The following is a 24,867-nucleotide window of genomic DNA, read 5'->3' as shown; positions in this document are numbered from 1 at the left end:
TGTGGTTCAGGAACGCCACCTCTGGCTAAACCTGGCCGATATGCGCGACGTTGACAAAGTTCGCTTTCTTGACTCGCCCATATCCCAGGCTGGCCTGTTCGGCGACACCGTCGGTGAATTCACCCAGGAATTCAAGGCGGTGAAAGAGCAGTCGGATGCGATGGGCAATGTCATCTATCGGCGTGGCCGTAAGCCCGCTCCGCCCGCCGAGCCATCCACCTCCGCTGTTCCTCGCCGAGGGCGCCCGCCAACGAGTGCTGCCCCGCCCCCGCCTGCGCCTCCGGCCAAGCGGGCGCGGCGTTCACCTCGAAAGCAGGCAGCCCCTCCTGCCCAGGGCGCCGTTAAGTCCGGTAAACGGACCGCGAAGCGTCCCTGAGACAGGCCATCCGGAGAAGAGGAAACTTGCTCTTTCCCCGCTGGAGGGCGGGGCCCCGATAACAACGGTACTTTTCAGTGCCACCAAAACATCAGTAAAAGAGCACTTTTTCCCTTCCCCGGATGTGACTGCACGAGTTCTGCCAGTCCGGGACGCGCTGCCTTCCGGCTCGCAGACTCTACGTGCTTCGCCAGTGGCTCACGAGCGCTGGGGGGACGGTCTCCCTTCCCTCAGCCCTCCAGCCCCCTCTCCGGAGTCACGGTGCGGAGCCAGAGCGAATCGCTCTCCTCCAGCTTTTCCGCGGGACCCTCGTGCTTCCCGGATCAGCACACCCACTCCGCGCTGCCCCACCGCTGGTACGTCAGCGATTGTAGCGATGACTCCATTAGCGAGGGCTCTGCCTGCCTGGTTAGCGCGGGCCAGCCCCTCGCGGTGGCTCATACGCACAATCAGACTCGGTTACGCGATTCAGTTCGCGAAACGGCCCCCCAAGTTTACGGGCGTGTATTTCTCCAGGGTCAACCCCCTGTCCGCCCCTGTCTTGCGAGAGGAGATTGCTGCCCTCCTGGCGAAGGGTGCAATAGAGCCGGTTCCTCCAGCCGAGATGGAGAGTGGGTTTTACAGCCCATACTTCATCGTACCCAAAAAGAGCGGTGGGTCACGGCCAATCCTAGATCTGCGCGTTTTGAACCGCTGTCTGCACAAGCTGCCGTTCAGAATGCTCACGCAGAGGCGCATTCTCCAATGCGTTCGTCCTCGGGATTGGTTTGCAGCCATAGACCTGAAGGACGCGTATTTCCATGTCTCCATTCTTCCACGCCACCGCCAATTTCTGCGGTTTGCGTTCGAGGGTCGAGCGTGGCAGTACAAGGTCCTCCCCTTCGGGCTCTCTCTGTCTCCGCGGGTCTTCACCAAACTCGCGGAGGGTGCCCTAGCGCCCCTTCGGCTCGCGGGCATTCGCATACTCGGTTATCTCGACGACTGGCTGATTTTAGCCCACTCGCGGGAGCAATTGATTATGCACAGGGACGAGGTGCTTCGGCATCTCCGCCTACTGGGGCTTCAGGTCAACCGAGAAAAGAGCAAACTCGCCCCCGTGCAGAGGATTTCTTTTCTCGGGATGGAGCTGGACTCGATCACCATGGTAGCGCACCTCTCCGAGGAACGCGCTCGCCTGTTGCTGAACTGTCTGAGGGAGCTCGACAGCAAACTAGTGGTCCCACTGAAGTTCTTTCAGAGGCTCCTGGGGCATATGGCATCCGCAGCCGCCGTCACGCCGCTCGGGTTGCTCCATATGAGACCACTTCAGCACTGGCTTCACGATCGGGTCCCCAGACGCGCATGGCACGCGGGCACACACCGGGTCTCGGTTACTGCGCTGTGTCGCCGCGCCCTCAGCCCTTGGAACGACCCCTCGTTCCTACAGGCCGGTGTGCCTCTAGGACAGGCGTCCAGCCATGTTGTTGTTTCAACAGACGCTTCCAACACGGGTTGGGGGGCCGTGTGTCGCGGGCATGCGGCTGCGGGCCTCTGGAAGGGTGCCCAGCTGCATTGGCATATCAATCGCCTAGAGCTGTTGGCAGTGTTCCTCGCTCTCCACCGCTTTTTACCGGTGCTGGAGCGGCAACACGTGCTGGTCAGGACGGACAGTACGGCGGCGGCGGCGTATATCAACCGCATGGGGGGTATGCGCTCTCGCCGCATGTCTCAGCTCGCCCGCCGTCTGCTCCTCTGGAGTCACCCGCGGCTGAAATCGCTGCGCGCCATTCACGTCCCAGGCACGCTCAATCGTGCAGCCGATGCGCTCTCACGACAGCTGTTACGCCCTGGAGAATGGAGACTCCACCCCGAGTCTGTTCAGCTGATATGGGCGCGATTCGGGGAGGCCCAGATCGATCTGTTTGCTTCCCCCGAGAACGCTCACTGCCAGTTGTTTTTTTCCCTGACCGAGGGCTCTCTCGGCACGGATGCACTGGCCCACAGCTGGCCTCGGGGCATGCGCAAGTATGCGTTTCCCCCAGTGAGCCTGCTCGCGCAGTTTCTGTGCAAGGTCAGGGAGGACGAGGAACAGGTTCTGCTAGTTGCGCCCCTTTGGCCCAACCGGACCTGGATATCAGAGCTCTCACTCCTCGCGACGGCCCTCCCCTGGCGGATCCCTTTGAGAGAGGACCTACTCTCTCAGGGACAGGGCACCATCTGGCACCCTCGCCCCGATCTTTGGAACCTCCACGTGTGGTCCCTAGACGCGAGGAAGACTTAGGTAACCTACCGACTGCGGTGGTTAATACCATCACTCAGGCTAGAGCCCCCTCCACGAGGCGCGCCTACGCCCTGAAGTGGAGTCTATTCACTGAATGGTGCGTCTCTCGCAGAGAAGACCCCCGAAATTGCCAGATTAGTGTTGTGCTCTCTTTCCTTCAAGAGAAGTTGGACAGCAGGCTGTCGCCCTCCACTCTCAAGGTTTACGTGGCCGCCATCTCCGCTTATCATAGCGCGGTAGCTGGCGGCACCGTGGGAAAGCATAACCTGGTCATCCAGTTCCTTAGGGGTGCTAGGCGAATTAATCTTCCGATCCCTTTGAGCCACTCGAATCAGTATCTCTAAGATTTCTGTCCCTGAAGACAGCTCTGCTGGTTGCGTTGGCCTCCATCAAGAGGGTCGGGGACCTGGAGGCATTTTCGGTCAGTGACTCGTGCCTGGAATTCGGGCCGGATTACTCTCACGTTATCCTGAGACCCCGCCCCGGTTATGTGCCCAAGGTTCCTACCACCCCCTTTAGAGATCAGGTAGTGAACCTGCAAGCGCTGCCCCCGGAGGAGGCAGACCCAGCCCTTTCTTTACTTTGTCCAGTTCGCGCTCTGCGCATTTATGTGGACCGTACTCAGAATTTTAGATCATCTGAGCAGCTCTTTGTCTGTTATGGCGGTCGGCAGCAGGGAAGTGCCGTATCGAAACAAAGATTATCCCACTGGATTGTGGATGCCATTTCACTCGCTTATTCGAGTCGAGGTCAGCCGTGTCCCCCGGGAGTACGTGCACACTCCACTCGGAGCGTTGCATCCTCTTGGGCGCGTGCACGCGGCGCCTCTCTAACAGACATCTGTAGAGCTGCGGGCTGGGCGACACCCAACACATTTGCAAGGTTTTACAATCTGCGAGTGGAGCCGGTTTCCTCAAGGGTATTAGGTAACCCTTTGGTGATTGAGGAGACAACTCGGTAGGGTGTTGAAACACGCTTGCTGCGCCATTCTCCCTAACACGGAGGTACGTGCGCCTTTTTTATCTGTCAGTAAAGTTCCCCGTCAGGTGAGCCCTGCAGATTCCTCCGTGGCCCCCAGCACTGACTCAGCGGAGGAGTCACTTGCTGGCCCACTACGTTGTAGGTCTGCCCGCTGGTCAGCCCGCGTTTTGGGTATAGGTGCCTGCTATGCGTGATCCCCACTAGGCGATCCCATATGCTTATTCCGCCACGGTTAAGTCCCCCCCCTGGGCGGACCCGTGTCTTCCCTCTCCGCTAACCACTCTTTGCTATGCGTACTCCCCCTTTTTAGGGCTAGTCCATAGGTAAATTCTGCCATCTATCCCCCCCTTGGGTAACGGATGGCCTCCGCAGCGTCCTCCCTATCGGGATTGCACGCTTCCCAACGTACTGTCGTATTTCCTAGAATTATCTAGATGCTCACGACTTCCCAAAAAATATATCTAAATCCGTAAAACTTCTGTTGAAGTAGGATAAATTAGGGCCAGGGACACGTTGGAGGACCGCGCCCCCCATGATGTGGGTGCGTCACGCTTGCTTGACTATCTCCTCATCGGGGGTGTTGGTAAGGTGCAGTCATTATGGCGCTTTCCATATTCTCCCATTCATGGCACTGAAGTTCCCCAACCGAAGGGGAACGTTCGAGGTTACAGAGGTAACCCTTCGTTCCCCGAGGAGGGGAACGGAAGTGCCATATTCCGTCGCCATAATGACTGTCCCTTAGCTGTTTGAAAGTCTCTTCAGCTTAAAAGGATGGCGTCTGCTGGCTTCAGGTGTGCTTATATGCTGAGATGATTGCAGATGTCGCACACCTGCGCAAGCTTACGCTGCCAATTAATTTCATTCATTGGCCCGTTCAATACTCTCCAGATAAGCGGCTTCTGATCCGAATCCTCCCATTCATGGCACTTCCGTTCCCCTCCTCGGGGAACGAAGGGTTACCTCTGTAACCTCGAACGTTCTATGTAGCCTACATAAATGAAACCGTTAAAGCCAAATTAAACTTTCATTTTACAATATATTTTTTTTAAAGATTTTAGATATTTTCTAAAAACAATAAACACCAGAGAAGGTTTAAATAATTATATAGTGGGTACGATAATAATAATCAAATCGTGCAAACAGAGCATTTTTTTGGGGAGAGTGAAAGAGTGAAAGCAGAATGCGACCTTTTTCTGTTATCCAGCTATGCAGTGCCACTTTAAAAAACGCATCTGGGAAAACTGCAAAAAAGTGTTTTGTGTCCCCAAACAATTGTGTTGATGTTTTTATATGACGTGCTAAAATTAAAAAAATTAAATTTAGCCAACATGAAGAGCTTTATTAGTGAAAAGCTGCCGAGCGCAACGAAATGGGCTATAAGCTATATTTGCTCTTATGTGCTGAAATACTTAACACTTTCCTTAAGACCACAGAATATGCAACATCTAAATGTTATAAAGCCAATAAGGAAAAATGTACATGTTTCAGGTCTCTCCAATGCATTTGGACTGAATATTTGACAGTAACTTGCGGCTGAACTATGCACAGTTTGGGGGGAAAAGGATTTAGTGATGCGTGTTTCCCAAAACCCCTAGTTTCTCTGTCGCAGATCCATCATTTGAATCATGTTAGCTTTAACGTACACCCATAATGATGAAGCACACCATAATCACGAGGGCTTTAAAATAAAGACAACCTAAACATTTTTTTTAATTGTTTATTTATTTAATGTGTTTTTATATCTTTATTCTTTAAATTAAAAGCAGCCCTTGCAGACTTAAACAACAGTCACAAGGAACTGATTCAAACTCATGCAACCACTGTGCTTCAGCTAAAAGAAGCGCAAAGAGCAGCAACGGAAGCTCAGTGGACACAAGACCCCATGCGTACACCCGTTAACCGGAATGAGGATATGGAACAGTACGAAGTCACCTCTGCTGGCCCGACTCCAAATTCAAGTTGCCATCCCGATTTACTGTTCTCCCCTCCCACTCAAGAGCACATTGACATGCTTATGGTTCAGAGTCATGGACGGCCAGATCGGTACGGTTGCTTGCTGTTTCGTGCAGTTGTGCCAGAACAGCGCTACGCGGAGTGGGCATCCACAACGAACTGGGATGGTTCGAGAGGCAAAGTTGCTTTGCCCGTGAACCTAAAACAGTTCGTTAGAAACAGCGTGATTAAGAGATTCCCTAACCTGACCAGCGCTGACAGCAAACGCATAAAGGACAGAGTGAACGAATTTCTACAGTCCCCACGAACCTCTGTTAGCGCCCATTGACGTCTTCAGTATTAGAGAAAACTTAAAAAAACATTCAGTTATTTTTGTATTTGTATTTGCTTTTTTTCTCAGAATAAATATATCCTCTTAACCAACTGTAGGACTTTTTTTTCCCGATTATACGCAAAAGAAATAGTTTTTAAAGTGTTTTTTCATGCTTTATTTCTAACACGTTTATGAATTATAAGTTTTAGCCTAAGGTTACCAGACAAAACAACAATAACAACATTATTATACATCATAGTAGCATGTGGACTCTAAAAAGGCAACATATCGACTCATGCGCACGAAGCCCGTAGCCAGCCTGGTGAAAGGGATGGTTCTTTTTTTCTCAAGTGGACCTTTTTGCAGTTATACGCCTCAGTTTCTATTTAACTATGAGATTTAAATACTACATTTTAGTGACTTTTTTGCTGGATTAGCCAGTCTGATGTCATTATAACCACACTTTTTGATGTACTAAAATATTTCCTAAAAAGTGCAGTTAAAAAATTCAAACAAGAGAAATTTTTAAAATACAAATTTATTAAATCATATGTCATTAGAAAAATAGCAATCTGTTTTAAAGTTTTAAAGTAAAAAAAAAACTATCATTTATTAGACAAGAAACACACTGGCCAAACCTTTGACAGCTTTTTCTTCTTTTATTCGCGGTTATGCGCGCATTAGCCTATATTTCACACGCATATGTAAGGTGACTGAAATTAAAATCAAAATACAAAACATACTGATCCATTAAGTAAAAAAACAAAACAACAATTTTACTTTAAAGAAGAACATTGACGTTAACATTATTTTATTATACTGTACTTTAAGTCATCTGCTTGAGGTAGGTCACGTTTATCAATGGTAAATTTTAACCTAAGTTTACATTAATAACATACAGTGCATTGTTCTTTACCATACAAAATAAAAAATAATAAAAGAAACGTTATACACCATAGTATCCTGTAGCCTATAAAAAGGCTGCAAATCTTTTTAAATGCATTAAAAGGCAAGCGCATATCTAAGCCTTACCTTGAGTTTGTTCACACTCTGCCTGTATTAACTTACATGCTGTATTTTAATATAGCTAATTTTGATGAATTCGCTCTAACCTTTGACAGTTTTTTCTTCTTTCCGCGGTTATGCGCGCATTATATTTAAAATGCATATGCAAGGTGACTGAAATTGAAATTAAAATACAAAACATACTGGGCCATTGAGTAAAAAAACAAAACAACAGTTATACTTTAAAGAGAACTTTAAAGAGAACATTGATGTTTTGAAACAAAAAAATTAACTGAAAACTATTAAAAATAAACCTGCGAGATATGTCCTGCGGCAAAATTATTTTATGAAGCAGCATTCAACTTAAGCTCTTTAGACCATGCGCCTGACCGTTTCTTAGTGTTTCACCACATGTCCTTAAATACATAAGGCCTATTTTTATTATTTTTCATTATTAGTTTATTATTATGTACAATACTTGTGACATAAAATGAAATAGTAAAATATAATCAACAACGAAAATGTAAATAAAAACGTAAATTAAAACATAAATGAAAAGGTCTTGTGTTAGTCCTACCAGAATAGCAAACACTGAACATCTCTTTACATTTAGGCAAAAAGACTGCTTTATTTTTTTAATTTAGGCATACTTAGAATATTTGTACTGAATGTTTGTGCTTTCATTTCAGTTGTCTTTAACTTCTTCAATTCTATTTTTCAAAAAGAATCCTCTTTGCACTTAAAAAATTTAGAATAGCATGTTAACAAATTTTAAATGATTAATAAAGGAATTATAATGCTTTGACTTCTTGTTTAATCACATTTACAAGCACGGTAGCATATTTAAGGCTGCTGTGTGCGCTATTTCTGTCCATTCGCATCCCGTCCCTTTGCGCCCCCTGGCGGCTCATTCACAAACTGCGGTCATACACTAAAAACAAAGCGGCTCCTATTTCAAATGGCGGCGGTATATGACGCGGCGGTAATAGTCACTTTGAACTCTCACCTACTGTACATACGTCTACAAATGTATATCTGTAACCAGGAATGTGACACTGACAACAGAGGTGCAGATGGTCAGACAAGCAGTGGTCAATACAGGAGCAAACAGAATCAGTCAGGATCTGGAACCGGTTGTGTGTGTGGAGCATGACTGGTTCTTGTAGTCCATTAACCAGCAGATTTGTAGTCCTTTGTGATCTACAGCTACTAGATTGCTGATGATCATGACAATAACACACACACACACACACACACAAAGCTGAATAACAGTAGCCATCAATGTACACGATTTACACTCACAGAAATTATGCTTTTTATTCTTTTACTTTTTAAGGATTTTTCTGCAATTTAATGCTTTTAATGTTTTACGTAAAGCACTTTGAATTATTTTGTAACATGAATTGTGCTATACAAAAAACCTCCTGTGGCTCACGTATTGCTCAATAATTGCCCCTTAGCGTCACTCGCCAGGATATACAGGTTGAAATGATGGCCATCAACACATCATTACTAACCTGAACTTATAGAAACATTAATACTAAATGATGACTAATCAATGCATAACAGCTATAAAAAAAATTAAATGAAACACAGGACTGTCATAACTCTGTACCTCTACACGTATCCCAGGAAGGCCAGGAAACCCAGTACCCTGGCCAGCAGCAGCAACCAGGGCACATGTCCCCTACCACCACACCACAGAGATGGACATGCTTCCATTCAAAAGGTGGAAGACAAAGCCACCTGCCAGAGCCACCCACCGCTGCAGAGGGCAGGCCCCATCGGGCCGAGAATGGCAACCCCCGACCCCGCCATGCAACCAGCCGCCTAGGACAGCCAGGGCGTGGAGCCCAGGGCCTTACGGGCCCAAGAGCAGCCCTTCCCCCAGTGCATTCCTAGTTCAAACCCAATGCCACTTTGCCCATAAATATGCCATGTAGGACCCATATGTGCATTTCCAGTTCAAACCCAATGTGCATTCCCAGTTCAAACCCAATGACACTTGACCCATAAATATGCCATTTAAGACCCATATATGTGTTCCTAGTTCAAGCCCATGCCCACTTGGCCCAAAAATATACCATGCAGGACCCATATTTGTGTTCCCAGATCAAACCCATGCCCACTTGGCCCATGCCTTTCACTTATGGGGCCCATGTAATAAGCTCATATGGGCTTCCTATGTGGAACTCATACTACAAAACCTACATGGGACCTGCTGATTTCACCTAGCCAAAGTCTATGTCCACACAGTTCCCATGGAACCCGTAATTAACCCATCTGGGCCCCACATATCATTGCTGGCTGGGTGAGTTAGGATTGTTAAGGTTCACTGAGTCACTTTATGTGTTATAATCAGTCAGCATTGGTGACTACGGGCCCTATCATACACCCGGCGCAATGTGACGCAAGGCGCGGCACAATAGTCTTTTACTACTTTAAGATTGGAGCAAGGGTCATTTTGAGGTGTTGCGCCACACTGTTTAAATAGCAAATGCATTTGCGCTCAAATGTGCGCCCATAGGCGTTCTGGTCTAAAAAAGCAGGCGTGTTTTGGCGCATTTCTATTTTGAGAAACTGTAAATAGTCTGTTCATTAGACCAGAACAAAGTCGGTCTATTGTCTGGCGCAAAATGCGCCTGGCTTACACACTACACACAAGATGTAGAGCAATACGCAAATATCTTTACATATGAAAAAGATATATAATATAAGGATATATATATATATATATATATATATATATATATATATATATATATATATATATATATATATATAAATATAAATGATTAAAATCATTTATATATATCAATTTATAACAATCAACTTCCATATATATAAATGATTAAAATATTACAAAACATATTATTTTCTAGCCTACATGAATTTAAAAACCACTGCCTTCATACTTTCTTCATCTCGGGAGGCTTTTTCAGTTCATTCAATTTGCTTTTGTATAATGTTAGTATTATTAGCAGTATTTTTTATTATATCCATATTTATATTTGTTTTATTATAAACAAGCCTAGATTTATCCACTTGTCAGGTTTTAGACCATATGGGGCATAGCAGGTGTATTTGGAAATAACTATTTTGTATTTTGTATGTAGTATTTTGACCACACTTTATTATTATTAATCATTTATTAATTTGCTGGAAATTAGAACTGAATTTAGAAATAGTTTTGAAAAATCTTTGCGCTTAACAAACTAAATTAATTATTTATAGGCTAATTGATGTCTGTGCGGTAAGGTTTCCCTATCCACGAGAGCAAAAGCGAAAGTGAACTTACTTTACGTCATGTTAATAGCAATGCGCTTATGGCGCGACGCAGCTGGCTCTTAAAGGTAATGGGGGATGAGACTCTAATTGGTTTATTCTCAAAACACACCTATAACTCATTAAGAAAATAAACTCAACCCTTTAAGACCATGCGCCATGGTGCAAAGCAGATTTTCCCGTCCTTAAGTTAGCAAAAATGCGTTCTTGACATGCCCTGAAAGCGTTTGCGCCCTGCATTTTGCGCTCTGCGCATGGACCATCAAAATAGAGTCATCCAGGTGTTGAAATCCACTCAAAAGAGAGGATGCCCAAACTTTTGCATAGCTTCAGTTTCAAATTAATTTCACACATCACAATAGTGCTACACTACATATTTCTGTCTGAAAAATGACGTTATCTAGCTTTCTCTAAAAATCAAATGGCATTTCACTGCGTTCTTCTCTTATAAAGAAAGAGCACATAATTATGCATGCTCAAATTTTTGCATAAAAAGCTCAGTTCTGGTCCCAGTTCTCCTTCTGTTACACCTATATAGGTTACTTTAAAAAAAAGTCAACATATGTGCCTTGTCATTTTCTGTAAAAACAAGCTTAAGAAGCTTCTGTAAGAACAGACCTGACAGACTACAGAACCTCAATAAAATTGCTGGTTTTTAAAAAGGATTCAATCAGTGTTTTCTTTTTGTCATCTAAATTTGTAATTTAAGAAAAAAATAATTCAGGACAGGCATATATATATTTTTGTCTTTGATTTAGTTTAATATTTTTCCTATGCAATGCAGGTTAAAATAAATTAGCATTTTGAAATGTAGTATTTAATGTATCCATATAAGGTTATATTTTAATATCTTTGTCTCGTAAATAGCACATAGAATTTTATGTCTTTTTGTGAAGTGCATATGGAGTTGCAATGTACGTTGCAATGTACCCAGCCCTGATCGTTCATAACTATTTTACTTATCAGCACTGGATCAGATCAGGGCTATACTCAGACTCCCATGTGTTGATTTGGCCAAAACAGTATTGTGTCAGATCTGATCTAGTACATTTGACATAATTTTCCTCTTTTACACCTACCTTTTTACTTACTATGCTAACATAATATTCAAAATGCTTAAAACACTGCTTCACAACAAGAATAATCTGAATAATTATCACATTTCAAAACCCGAAATAAATAAACAGATTCAACTTCACCGACTAGGTAGTAACATTTATTTACCCATGTAGTCTCTATGTTTTAGGCCTTGTTTGGCTTTTAGTGACTCAGATGAGAGATTAGTGACAAAATTGAGAATAATGAGTTATTTAATTGAAACATAATTTGCTTATGAGATTTAATGGATTAAAGCATTTTTTATGCGTCATTAAATCAAACTGAACAATCGATTTATTCGGTTAATGATTGGTTCACAAATGGTCACCTTGAGGTTCTATCTGCGTTCTGAACAGAATATATGTAACAGAATATATGTAACATTTTTTTTTTTAATAAAACGTCCCAAAATGTAAATAAGTTGTCATTTAATAAGAATATATGTAAACTCATTTTTGACTAAAATGTCAGATAGAACCTTATAATTTTAATGTGACAAAATGTCTAATATTGAAAGCTGATTTTTGCAGCTTTGAAAGCAATTTGCTATGTAAAAAAATAAACCAAATTATAACTAAACCATCAGTGTGGAAGCTTAAATTAAAGGTAATTTAAAAATGACATAAAAAGACAAGCGCTTAAAGGCATAATTTACACAAAAATTTAAATGTGTTGACCAATCCTTTCTTGTGTTGAGGACCAAAAGAAGGAGTTTTGATGAATTCTGAAAACTGGAGGCCATTGACACCCATAGTAGAAAAGATTAAAGTAAATTGCTCCTGAATTACAACATTGTTAAAAATGTCTTAAATTGTGTTCAACAAAAAAAAAAAAAAAAAGAAATTAAGCAGGTTTGGAACAAGTCGAAAAAATGTAAAGGATGAGCGAATTATTATAATTTTTTTTTTTTTACATTTTTTAAGCATACAGGAGCGAGTTACCTGAGAGAGCAGTGCACAGAGCTGCAAAGGCACTGAGCTTGAGTCTGTTCATCATGCTAAAGCATGGACACATCTCTATCAGCATCAGAGTTCCACCGGTGAACAGCAGAGCAATATACAGACACTCAGCCACAATACACAACCAGAGAACTCCTAAAAGAAAAAGAAATACTTTGTGAGATTGGGAATATATCTTAATTCATCAATCAAAACATTATCCTATTCAGAAATTAATTTTATTTTTACCATTATTCATTGTTCATATGAGAAAACTGTAACACTTGTTACTTACCCACCTCTTTCATGATCTGGTGCAATCTCAAAAAAGCTCCTACAATTAAATCCTATAAAGAGAGAAAGTTCTGATAAACATTAGCTACTCAAGAAGGGGATTAAATGAGTTCACATTTGAAACACATGTGCCAATAAATATAATTTATTTTCAGGAGGTGATTTTATTTGGTCATTGCAATATTGGCTTGAGTGTGTTTCCAGGTATCACTTCTGGATTTGGGGAGTTTTGTATCTGGTATACATTCACATATGATCGTTGCTCATGATTATTTGTAAGATTATCTTAGAATCTTCTGGTTTGGGAATTACAACTTGAGACAAGTTCAATGAACTGTTGGCTTAGTATTATATATATATATGTGTGTGTGTGTGTGTGTGTGTGTGTGTGTGTGTGTGTGTGTGTGTGTGTTTAGCAGTGTGGGACACATATCACAGTAAAATCCTCAGAGTAAAATTTACTAAGTTCAGAGAATATTTGGTCCCTCTCTAAATTGAGTAAAATTTACTCAGCAGCAGAGTTCAAGTTAATGAGACAATGATGGGGTTAATGAAGTGATGATTGAGGACTGATGATGAACACCTGCTGTTAATAAGCAGAAACAGAGAAGAGAAACACAAAACTACATCTACCTTCAGTCACAGCTGTAGATTAAATAAACTAAAATAAGAATCGGGAAGATCGGGAATCTTTTTATCGCTCATGTTCAAAAGCTTATAACGTTAGTCATCAACATGTAATTGGTGTATAGTGTAAATGTGTGTGCCTGAGTTATAGCGAAATGCTAATCAATCGTGTTGCTAATCATATAAATCATATATATTGTGAACTTTCGTGGACTTGTGGTCTCATCCGAACGGATTTAACGGTAAGTGTTTAAATGTCCAACTCTGTAAATTAAATGATTGTTATATATTTCTGTAAAGCATTTATATATATATATATATATATATATATATATATATATATATATATATATATATATATATATATATATATATATATATATATATTTCTATTATATATTTATATTTCTGTAAAGCACCAAGTAACTTTAGCTTCTTTTGTCATGCTGCTTAGCGCGCTGTGCCTAGGCTGCATCTCTGAACAATAAGTTTGGCCAGAGGAGAAATGGTCATGCTCAGCTGAGCCTGGTTTCTCTTGAGGATTTTTTTCTGTCACTTTGGTCAATTGGTGAAGTTTGTTTCTCGCCGCTGTCGCCACTGACTTGTATGCTTTTGGCATTTGTGGAGCTGTGCATTGATGGATTTGCTCTTCAGTGTTTGGGATTATAGCAGTGACATTTAAATTACACTTAACTGAACTAAACTGAATTCTGAAAACTAAACTGCCACTGTTTCAATTTACTAGAACTTTCATGTTAAGCTGCTTTGACACAATCTACATTGTAAAAGAGCTACAGATAAAGATGAATTGAATTGAAGCTGAGGGGTTGGCACAAACCCAGGAGTAATCCTTATCCCTGCCCACACAGCAAAATTTCTCTGGCCCAGCTCTGGCCCACACAATCAGGTTTTGCTTGGCCCACATGCCGCAGTGAATCACGGTACATGACTGGACCAAATCTGGCTTCCAGACAAGGGCCAAACACAGACCATGTCTGAGCCAAGTCTCAGCCAAGTTAATAACTCATAACTGGGCCTGAACTGGGCCAGATAGGTTGGTGTTTCACGATTGCAATGAAATTGATAACCCATGGAGTGATGTGCTTTAGGCACACTATAGGCACGCTTTTCTCAAAGTGACCTGATTGGTAGAATTTTTTTTCTTTACTCAAAAATGATTTTAGTGTATTTTAAATGTGGGTAAAAACTGGCCAGACTCACATGGCCCACTTATCAAATTTTTAAATCTGGGCCAAATACTACATTTTTCATCTGGCCCAAATCTTGTGTGCCGCCTTAAAAACGGTGCCACCTCTGCCAAACCCGGGCCATGTTTGGCCCACATGCTGTATGCCAGTGCCGGATGAATGCCTGCTGTGCCAGCTTTTTGCCAAATCTGGGCCAGAATTCTTTGCTACTAGGGTGTTTATTCATTAAAAAAAATGTTTTTATAAAATAATAACTTGCATGATCAATAAAACATAAGTTCCACATTCTGAGTTGAGGAAAAAACATTTAGGAAAAAACAAATTTGCACTGGAGTACAGATTTTGTGTTTTGCAAAGACTCAGCAGTTCTCCTATTGAACAGTGACCTAAAAATGCGTCTTACTCTTAGCTTGATTCTGTTCATTGCTTTACCACCACATATGCACATATACACTGGCACATTTTCTCAGATTTAGTCAGTCTTCATTTGTGGCAATTTTATGTTAAGGTCTACTGAGGTAAATACCAATGATCTAAATACCAGTTACTTTTAGCATGCCAAAGTCTTACATCTGCTAATTCAACAGTCAATGAAAACTAATATCTTCCCTGTACTGGGATTGCAAAGCTTGGGGCTAAAGAACTCAACTTTTTTATGTATGCATTTATTTTGTAACTACATGCAATAATTAATTGCCAATAATCTCTAATTTTTTTTTTTTAATGTATTAAAACTAACATCATTGAAAATATGATCTTGTTTTTTTTTTCTTTTACTTTAAAGGGTCACGAAACACCAAAACACATTTTTTGAGCTGTTGACAGTCGTATATGTGTCCCTCACTGCTAAAAACACTATTAGGACACCTATATTTTAGTAAAAAGTGTAAATTGGTTGTTTTTGCGTTATTTCAAGCAAATTCGTACTTCCTGTTTGAAACAAATTTTTGAAGCTGCGTCACGGCCATGACATAATAGCGTGTATTCCAGCGTGCAGACTGGGCGTCTGTGCCAGAGTGAGTCTTATTACGTCTTACAGTGTGATGCATTAATGCATGAGTAAGGCTTGGTTCAAACCAATCTGCGCGCTCTATTTTGCAACTTCATTAATATTCATTAGTGTCACTGTTTACACCGGAGACGCCACGTTGTGTTGGCAAAACAAGCGTGGAGTGTTGCTTTTATAGTTTGCTGCGATTAAGTTTCGTTTTCCTTTTCTCTCTGTGAGAGCTCAGACTCACGTGTGGATTAACAGTGTACGCGACGCTCGACAACAATAACTTACGTGTCTAAGGAGGATTATTGTTTACCTGAGAGCTGTTCTCATCTGCAAACGCTGAAATCCGGATTTGCTTGTAGTCTTCTCTTCATAAAGACGTGGCTCTAGTTGCTGGTGATTGTCCTGTCTCTACAGATTTGGTAAGTGAGCGACCAGTGCTCTTTGTTTATTCAGTTTGTTCGTATCGAATTAAGTTAACTATTGCACTGAGTGCAAACTTGTTAGCACCGCATTTTGTGACCGGAATAACACACGCGGCTTTCTGACGCTACCTGCCGTGTGCATCTAAGTTTCCGGGAATTGCGGAGCTTTTTTTCTCGCATTCGCCGTGCGGTATCAAACATTCCATTAAAAAATACACGCTTAGAGCAGATCCTCGAATCAAATATCGCGTTTGTCGCGAGGGCCATGAATGAATTCCCTGAATGAAAGAGCCAAACTGCAGTTAAAGTCCAACATTTAATAATCTGGCAAATAATTCAACTACAGATGTCCATGTAGGTTAAACACAATGACTGTAAAAAATACACCATCACTTTCTCGTGTGTGTATTTTGACTGAAACTCGCGCATGCCCAAATAGACACTCCCACACCATCCCACTTTAGTTCCTCCGACACTCCCCCCTAAACAGAGCTGGACACGCCCGCTTTTCTGACTTTTTCCAAAGTAGAGGTGTGAAAACACCCTGCTGAAACGAGGGGGTTTCATGGCCCTTTAAACAATGATAGAGCTATACTTCCGGGGGTTCTGCTTAGCAGCAAATAAAACAAATTCTTCTTAATACTCAAAACCAAAAAGTTTCCTATAAAAAATTTATATAATATTGTAGTAGTTAAACAAATAAAAAGAAAAAAATAATTTAGTTTTTATATGGAACTCAGTGGATAAGTTGGCGGTTCATTCCCCGCTGTGGCGACCCCAGATTAATAAAGGGACTAAGCAGACAAGAAAATTATATATATATATATATATATATATATATATATATATATATATATATATATATATATATATATATATATATATGTGTGTGTGTATATATATATGTGTGTATATATTTATATATATATATATATATATATATATATATATATATATGTATGTGTGTGTCTGTGTTTGTGTGTGCGCATATATATATATATATATATATATATATATATATATATATATATATATATATATATATATATGTATATGTGTGGGCATATATTTTTATTTATTTATTTTTTTTAAATCTAGATTGATCTCAGAATCTCAAACTATTACAGCCATGTAGGACTTTTCACCATATTTTCCAACAAGATCCACACATGCGGCTGTCAGTAAATGACCACACACACACACACACACACACACACACACACATCGCGAAATGCGAAGTTTTTTTTCTTTCCATTTGGCGTGATTTATTAAATTTTATAACACTCTCACCCGTCCTTATATGCATCAAATACCCCAGTTTGACACGTAGGCATGATTTAAATGTTCATGAGTCAAAGTGAAACTGTTGAACTGCAGTTAAAGTCAGGCATCCTGCTGATTTGATTCAGAAGGGCACTTTTTTGTCAGACAGCTCACCAGTCAGGTATACATCCGTGCTAAAATATCAAGATGAAAGTCATCATAGCTTGTGTAGAATAGACTCAGCTCCCAACCCAACTTTGAGAATAGATTATCAACAATATATTTTTTCATCACACGATAAGAGTCTTGCGTTATCGCAGCGCGTTACAGTTTTTCTTGTTTGCTTTGACCTGTTTAAAGAAACTAGATTTCAATTTATTTTCATTATCACATTTTCTTCACCATTTTTCAAAACAGTTAACACGGATGTCATTCAAGCAGTCCAAACTATATTGTTTTAGCTATGGTTACCAAACAGAAACCATCTATTCCTAACCATTCGAAACTTACAAGATCAGTATGAAATCACTGAAGCACCGGTTTAACACTCCTTCACACAAATCTTCAATTAACAATCAGTCTGCAAACATTAATAAAGGTGGAAGGTCTTTGTTGTTCTGTGTCATGCAGCATGGATGGTGGAGGTCAATTGTGGCTATGCCGTACAATATATTTGACTGTATACTGGTTTACATGTCATTCATTCATTTCTTTTCTTGTCGACTTAGTCCCTTTATTTATCTGGGGTCGCCACAGTGGAATGAACCGCCAACTCATCCAGCAAGTTTTTACGCAGCGGATGCCCTTCCAGCCGCAACCCATCTCTGGGAAACATTCACATATACACTACGGACAATTTAGCCTACCCAAATCACCTGTACTGCATGTCTTTGGACTGTGGGGGAAACCGGAGCACCCGGAGGAAACCCACGCGCAGGCAGGGAGAACATGCAAACTTCACACAGAAACACCAACTGAGCTAAGGTTCGATCCAGCAACCCAGCGACCTTCTTGCTGTGACACGACAGCACTCCCTACTGCGCTACTAATATTATAATATTTTTTTTTTTTTACAAAATTTCAGTTTTCAGCCACAGTTTGAAAAATGTCATGAATTCAATGTAATTGTAATCAAATCATTTCGCATTCTGGATCCAATTCTTTGCAGAAAGGCAAATTTGAAAGCCCAAATAGAAAGACAACAAATGGCATTGCAATAGGTTACAATGGCAAGCAATGATGCACTGATTCACAATGAGTTCTGTATTTTGTATTTTGTTGTCCATTGTGTAATGATTAACTGAAAGAGCTCACATTACTTGTTGCAAGTTGTGTTGTTTAAAGGTAAAACTAGCTTTCGTTACATGTTTTAAATGTTTTGACATGGTTTGTTCCACTGTTTAGGCCTGTATGCTAACTGTTTGAAAATGTGGAGTTTCAGTTGACGGCTGCATCAAAGAAAAAAAAAAAAAAAAAAAACTGTAACGCCGATAACGGCCCACCACTAATAATAATAATAATTATATATATATATATATATATATATATATATATATATATATATACAGTTGTAGTCAGAATTACCACCCTCCCCCCTGAATTATTAACCCCGTTTATTTTTTCCCCAATTTCTGTTTAACCGAGAGACGATTTTTTAACACATTTTTAAATAACTAATAACTAAATAACTAATAACTAGTTTAAATAACTAATTTCTAATAACTTGATTTATTTTCTCTTTGCCATGATGACAGAACATAATATTTTAATAGATATTTTTAAGACATTTCTATACTGCTTAAAATGACATTTAAAGGCTTAACTAGGTTAATTAGGTTAACTAGGGAAGTTAGGGTAATTAGGCAATTTATTGTATAATGATGGTTTGCTCTGTAGACTATTTGAAAAAAAAAAAAATAATATATATATATATATATATATATATAGATAGAGACAGAGAGAGAGAGATAGATAGATAGATAGATAGATAGATAGATAGATAGATAGATAGATAGATAGATATTATTAGTTCCTTTGAGAGAAATTCCTAAAACCACTTAAATGTGAGTTAATGAACACTGACATTTTGAGTTATGAACTTCGACATTAAAGGCTGATTTACACTTCAGCGTTGAGTGCATGCTGAAAGTCCGGTGCAGCATTCTTACAGTTGCATATCCTTTTCCATGTCTGATGCCAATGTTGACATGCAAAAATGTTACTACACATCAAAAAATGTTACTATATGTTGGATGACGCATTGCACAAGCTCTGTGATTGGTCGGCTTGGTGGCATTGACAGGTGTGGGTGGGCTGAGAGCTTTGAGAGAGGAGTAAGCCTGTTGGAGCCAATGTTTAACAAGGGACACAACCTGTGGAGGAGCTCCATAAGGAAAATGTAATTTTATGTTTACCCAATATTAAACCTGTTGCACGTCCGGCAGTTCTCACCTCTGAACGAGCAAGTCTGAGCTACTTGTACAGTAAGGAAGCACTTAAAACACCTCTGAAGAAACTTGACAGAGAAACATAAAAACCCACTGCCAGTTAGCATCTTAGAAGTGTTATTGTCTGAACAACACAAATAGAACACAGAAGGCATGCGAAGTGGGTAACAGTGATCACTTGACGCAGAAGTAAAATTCAGCCTTTACTCAGTTTTTTTTTCTCATAAAAGTCCATTGACAAAGAGGGGAAATGTGCAAACAGTTCTACATTTCAATATTGCTTGGGAATTTAGTTGGGACACTGTTTTATAAACATGACACTGTCTAAACAGGAGAAACCTATTTGACTATATATATATATATATATATATATATATATATATATATATATATATATATATATATATATATATATATATATATATATATATATATTTTTTTTTTTTTTTTTTTTTTTTTTTTTTTTGGCAGGCTTGTGCAAACAGTCCATTCCAACCATGAGAAAAAAGAAAAATACAACGCCATCTTACCTATTAAGTCCATGGTTTGCTCACAGGAGAACCAAATGCCTGCATGAAACTTCCTCATGAGAAACTTTTCTTCTCCGGTCTCGTAGATGTACTGCACCAGCTTTGTGTCATTGACGTTGGTGCTGTTAAAACGAATGCAGTACGTCTGCTTGCCTTTCACTGGTCCCATACAGAAAGGCTTCACCACTTTTCTGGTCCCTTCACACCAGTAGCTGGTGGTAACGGCTGAGACTGCCATTACGAATGCCACATAGTTGAGTGTAAGAGCCAGCGATGCCCTCTGAGCTCGCTGTATACCCATTGTGATCCAGGAGGCACAAGGAGATGAGTAATCCTGGCTTTGGGCTCCTTGATTCAGACATTCAAACTTATTGCAGTGAGTATCTTGAGGTTGATTGGATCTTGTAGATGTGTGTGTCTCATCAGTGCTTTCTTTTTCTTGATTGAGCAGCTGGACGGCCACTGAGCTTTCACGAATGCCAGCTGCTCTAATTCAACTCCGTCTCTAATGCTATCAGTCTCTTATGTTTCGCTCTAACTTACCCTACAGCCCCACCCCCTTCCCCCTCTTACCCACAACCTCGCCATCTACAAATCCCTCCCCCATCCTTATACTGTTATCATTTTAAAGGGCAAATTATATGTCCTTGGTTTTGTTTTTTTTTAATCAAAATCTGTAGCTTATTTTTTGAGCATAGCAATAAAACAGATTATTAATCAGATTATTTTTCAGCTGGATGTAAGGCTCTCTGCCAGCTTGTCAGAAGGAACTTCTACATACAGACTGCCTTCCAGCGAAGAGCCAACAACAGTGACTCTGATTTGCAGTACAAAAGATAAAGATAAATCTGCAATGAGTATGATTCTGAGAAGAAGCTCATATCTGTTGAAGCAGAATTTTTTTAATGTTATGAGTGTGTTTGGGCACACAAAGCAAATCCTATCAGATTTGAAAGCTGGAATGATTGATGTGGGATATTTCGTACAAATGTGGAGAAATATATTTCAGTTGTAAAGCATAAAAAGGTCCTGCATTAGGGCCAAAAGACTTATGATGTGTATGATTATTTATGTGATTATTACACACACACACACACACACACGCACACATATAGGGCTCTATTTTGACGGTCCATGCGCAGAGCGCAAAACGCAGGGAGCAAACGCTTTCTGGGCGTGTCAAAACGCGTTTTTGCTAATTTAAGGACGGGAAAACCTGCTTTGCACCATGGCGCATGGTCTAAAAGGGTTGAGTTTATTTTCTTACGCAAAGTAAGTCTAAGTGGAAAAAATGAGCATTTCACTAGCAAACAGTTAACAGTTTTTCAACAGAAAACTGTTAAACAGAGCATCTACTGTGTGAGAATGAGAGATAATGGAACTACTTTCACATTCGCTCTTGGGTAGGACAACCTTTAGGCACAGACATCAATTAGTCTATAAATGAATAATTTTGTTTGTTAAGCGCAAATATTCGTTTCAAAACTATTTCTAAATTCAGTTATAATTTCCAGCAAACGAATAAATGAACAATAAAAAAAAAAAAATTGCTCAAAAACCTTAGTTATATCCTAAAACACATGCTGTGCCCCATATGGTCTAAAACCTGACAGGTGGGCAAATCTAAGCTTGTTTTTAATAATACAAATATAAATATGTATATAATAAATAATACTGCTAATAATAATAACATTATACAAAAGAAAATTGTTATGAATGTACTGAAAAAGCCTCCTAAGATGAAGAAGCCATAAAAGCAGTGATTTTTCATATTTATGTAGGCTAGAAAATATTATGTTTTGTAATATTTTAATCCTTTATATTTATATCCTATATATATTCTTATTATATCCTATATATATCCTTAATATTTAATTTTTTTCATATGTAAAGATATTTGCCTATTGCTCTCTTGTGCGTATTAAGCAGTGCGTAAGCAAAAATGAGATTGAGCGAATGGTTAAGGCCTGTAGTACATGTTCAACAAATAGTTTTGTTTGAAATCATCTGAATCGCAGTGTCAGCCCATTCAGAAATAACAGTTTGTTGGCAAAAGCCACTAAACACCACTTGACTTTGACAGCAAAAGCTGTTATATCTCAAGAACTAATCAGAAGGTGCTAATCGAATCATATGTTTTCAATATAGCAGCACACTGATTCGCTGGCTTTATAAAGTTGTTTTATTCTGCTTTCGATTTTAAAAGATAAGAGTTTGATGAACTGCATGAGCCTGTCCGACTGTCAGTGAAGGGTAAATAAAAATGTCCCTTACTTCAACTCTTTCTGAGACCAAGATGGATAAATAAATGACAGCTTTTGAAAGACATCCTTTTTTTTGCACAGTAGGCCTACCTTGTGTTATATTTACTAATGCAATGTTTTAAAAGATAAATATAATATAAAAAACTTCACATTATTTTTATATCTTTAATAAATTATACATTTTTGTATTAATGGATGATGCACAGATATTGATATTGTACAATGTTTTTACACTACATTATTTTATTCTAACAAGCTTGTTTAGATTGCTCTACTTAAATTAAATCCAAATCCCAAATAACAAAAATGACAACAGATTGTTAAGATTTAATTAATGTCAATTTTAATGTTATGATTAATGCACTTGAAAGATTTCATTCATTAATTTTCATTTTGCTTAGTCCCTGGTTTATCAGAGATTACCACAGTGGAATGAACTGCCACTTAGTTGACATGTATTTTTTAATTTCTGGTGGTTTGTGTACGTGTTTTGTTTGGTAAAATAATCTTTAACTGCATCTTTAGTGATTTTTAACTTATTACGTCTTATTCCAATAGATGGATTTAGAGGGTTTTGAATAAAAAGCAATAAAAATGTATCTTGTTAAAAACCAAAGAATTGTCTAAAGTGACATAAAAAAAAAAAAAGTTATTTTATTTACTAGCTAATAACCTTATCATGGCGACACAGTGGCGTAGTCGGTAGTGCTGTCGCCTCACAGCAAGGAGGTAGCTGGTTCAGGTTGGCATTTAATCAATTGGCATTTCTGTGTGGAGTTTGCATGTTCTCCCTTAGTCGCGTGGGTTTCCTCAGGGTGCTCCGGTTTCCCCCACAGTCCAAGGACATGTGGTATGGGTGAATTGGGTAGGCTAAATTGTCTGTAGTATATGTGTGTGAAGTAGTGTGTGTGGATGTTTCCCAGAGATGGGTTGCAGCTGCATAAAATTCGCTGCATAAAAACATATGCTGGATAAGTTGGCAGTTCATACTGCTGTGGCGACCCCAGATTAAAAAAAGGGACTAAACCAAAAAGAAAATGAATAAATGAATGAATAACCTTATCATTACATTTAAAATAAAACTTCTAAACCTAATCAGAGGAGCCTGATAGAAAATGCTCTATATATAGGCATAGATTATTTTTTAACTAAATTACTCTCACTGTAATCTTGAAATTAATCTTGATTCATCTAGATTAAAATGTCTCATTTATATTCTGCCGAAGGCATTCAGAATTTTGTGTATTACCTGAATAATTACTAAAAAGTAAGTCTTTGAGAATGGTTTCTCAAGCAAGGTGGCACATTAGACCAAGGGCTTTTCTCCTATTTCCAAAATGCATCACAAACTGCTAGAGAAACGGTTCTACTATGATAATTGGTGATAAAAATAAATTATGTTAATCAATAAGATGTACTTGTGTTTACTAACTATTTATTCTGTCAAACATTAAATTTGAACTGTAGGCATAAGCTCGAAGTGATTTTTGATTACCTTAATCCGACTGAAATCATAACTGAACTAAACAGTAATAAAATTAAGACGTGGAGTACGCATATATTAGTGGCATTTTTGAAATAAACTCAATCAAACTATTACCGTCATGTAGGACTTTTTGCCATATTTTCGGACAAGATCCACACACGCAGCTGACAGTAAAGGACCGCACACACATACACATGCACACACATATCGCGAAATGCAGAAGTTTTTTTCTTTACGTTTGGCATGCAGTATTAAATTCCATAACACTCTCACCAGTCCATACTCTTTTTTTGCGTCTAACACCCCAGTTTGTCACAAAGGCATGAATGAAATGTTCATGAGTAAAAGTGAAACTGTGAAACGCAGTTAAATTCAGCCAAAATTAAAGGACACTCTTACATGAAAGCACTTCACGTAAACACCTTAACGATACTATTGTCTATTAAAGCAAATAACTAAATTACAGACAGGGGCGGACTGGGACAAAAATTCAGCCCTGGCACTGTAGCCATACCAGCTCACATTACCACACCGACACAGCCCCACCGACGGACACGCACATTTATTACTTATATTGGTGTACAGATGGTGAAATAATATAAGCAGAACCATATATTTAATAGATATTTAAAAATTTAATGTATGTAACTGGAACAAAAACAACCCATTTATTACAAATTCATACATACAGTAAAACTAAATTAAAATAATATGTGAATCTCGTAGAGTCCGTGTGCTACCTGTTTATACCATTTGTCTGCTATTTATTATAGGAGTGACCCGTGAATGTGTATCAAACACACACACACACACACACCTTTACAAACAAATGGACATGCAGCACTACATTCAGCATACTTTTGTTCACAAACTATACTTGTCATTCTGTGAAGTGTTGTTCTTTATTGGCACGGTCTATAGACTATGTTGACAGTAAACAAATTTTCTGATTCTACATCTTCTTATCCATTTTAACTCTGTAACTCTGCAATTTTAATATGTCTGTATGGCTGTCTGATATTATACTTGTTCTTCACTCTTGCCTGACTCTTATTGAGTCCATGCTTCTTGCTGGTCTCTGCAGTCACTTTGTCATCATTATTTGAATCACTGCTTA

At 39.7% G+C, this 24,867-nt stretch overlaps 1 protein-coding gene across 3 annotated transcripts in view; it reads right to left on the bottom strand.

The window, feature by feature from the left end:
• The window catches only part of gsg1l2a (gsg1-like 2a), a 172,995-nt gene extending 152,482 nt beyond the window's left edge, over nt 1-20,513 (bottom strand). The window contains exons 1-3 of one of the 3 annotated variants that reach the window (XM_073945008.1): nt 20,001-20,513; nt 12,505-12,556; nt 12,213-12,365 (exon numbers count right to left, since the gene is read on the bottom strand). In XM_073945008.1, coding sequence (XP_073801109.1) covers nt 12,213-12,365; nt 12,505-12,517 — 166 coding nt within the window. In that variant the 5' untranslated portion in view covers nt 12,518-12,556; nt 20,001-20,513. The remainder of the gene's footprint in view (nt 1-12,212; nt 12,366-12,504; nt 12,557-20,000) is intronic. The other 2 variants (XM_009299754.5, XM_073945007.1) reach the window with 2 other exon arrangements.
• Between the last annotated feature and the right edge of the window lie 4,354 nt (nt 20,514-24,867).

This window comes from Danio rerio, chromosome 3, assembly GCF_049306965.1.
Source record: "Danio rerio strain Tuebingen ecotype United States chromosome 3, GRCz12tu, whole genome shotgun sequence".
Classification (NCBI taxonomy): domain Eukaryota; kingdom Metazoa; phylum Chordata; class Actinopteri; order Cypriniformes; family Danionidae; genus Danio; species Danio rerio.
Note: the sequence above shows the minus strand (reverse complement) of the source record. Positions and strands in the feature narration are given on the sequence as shown.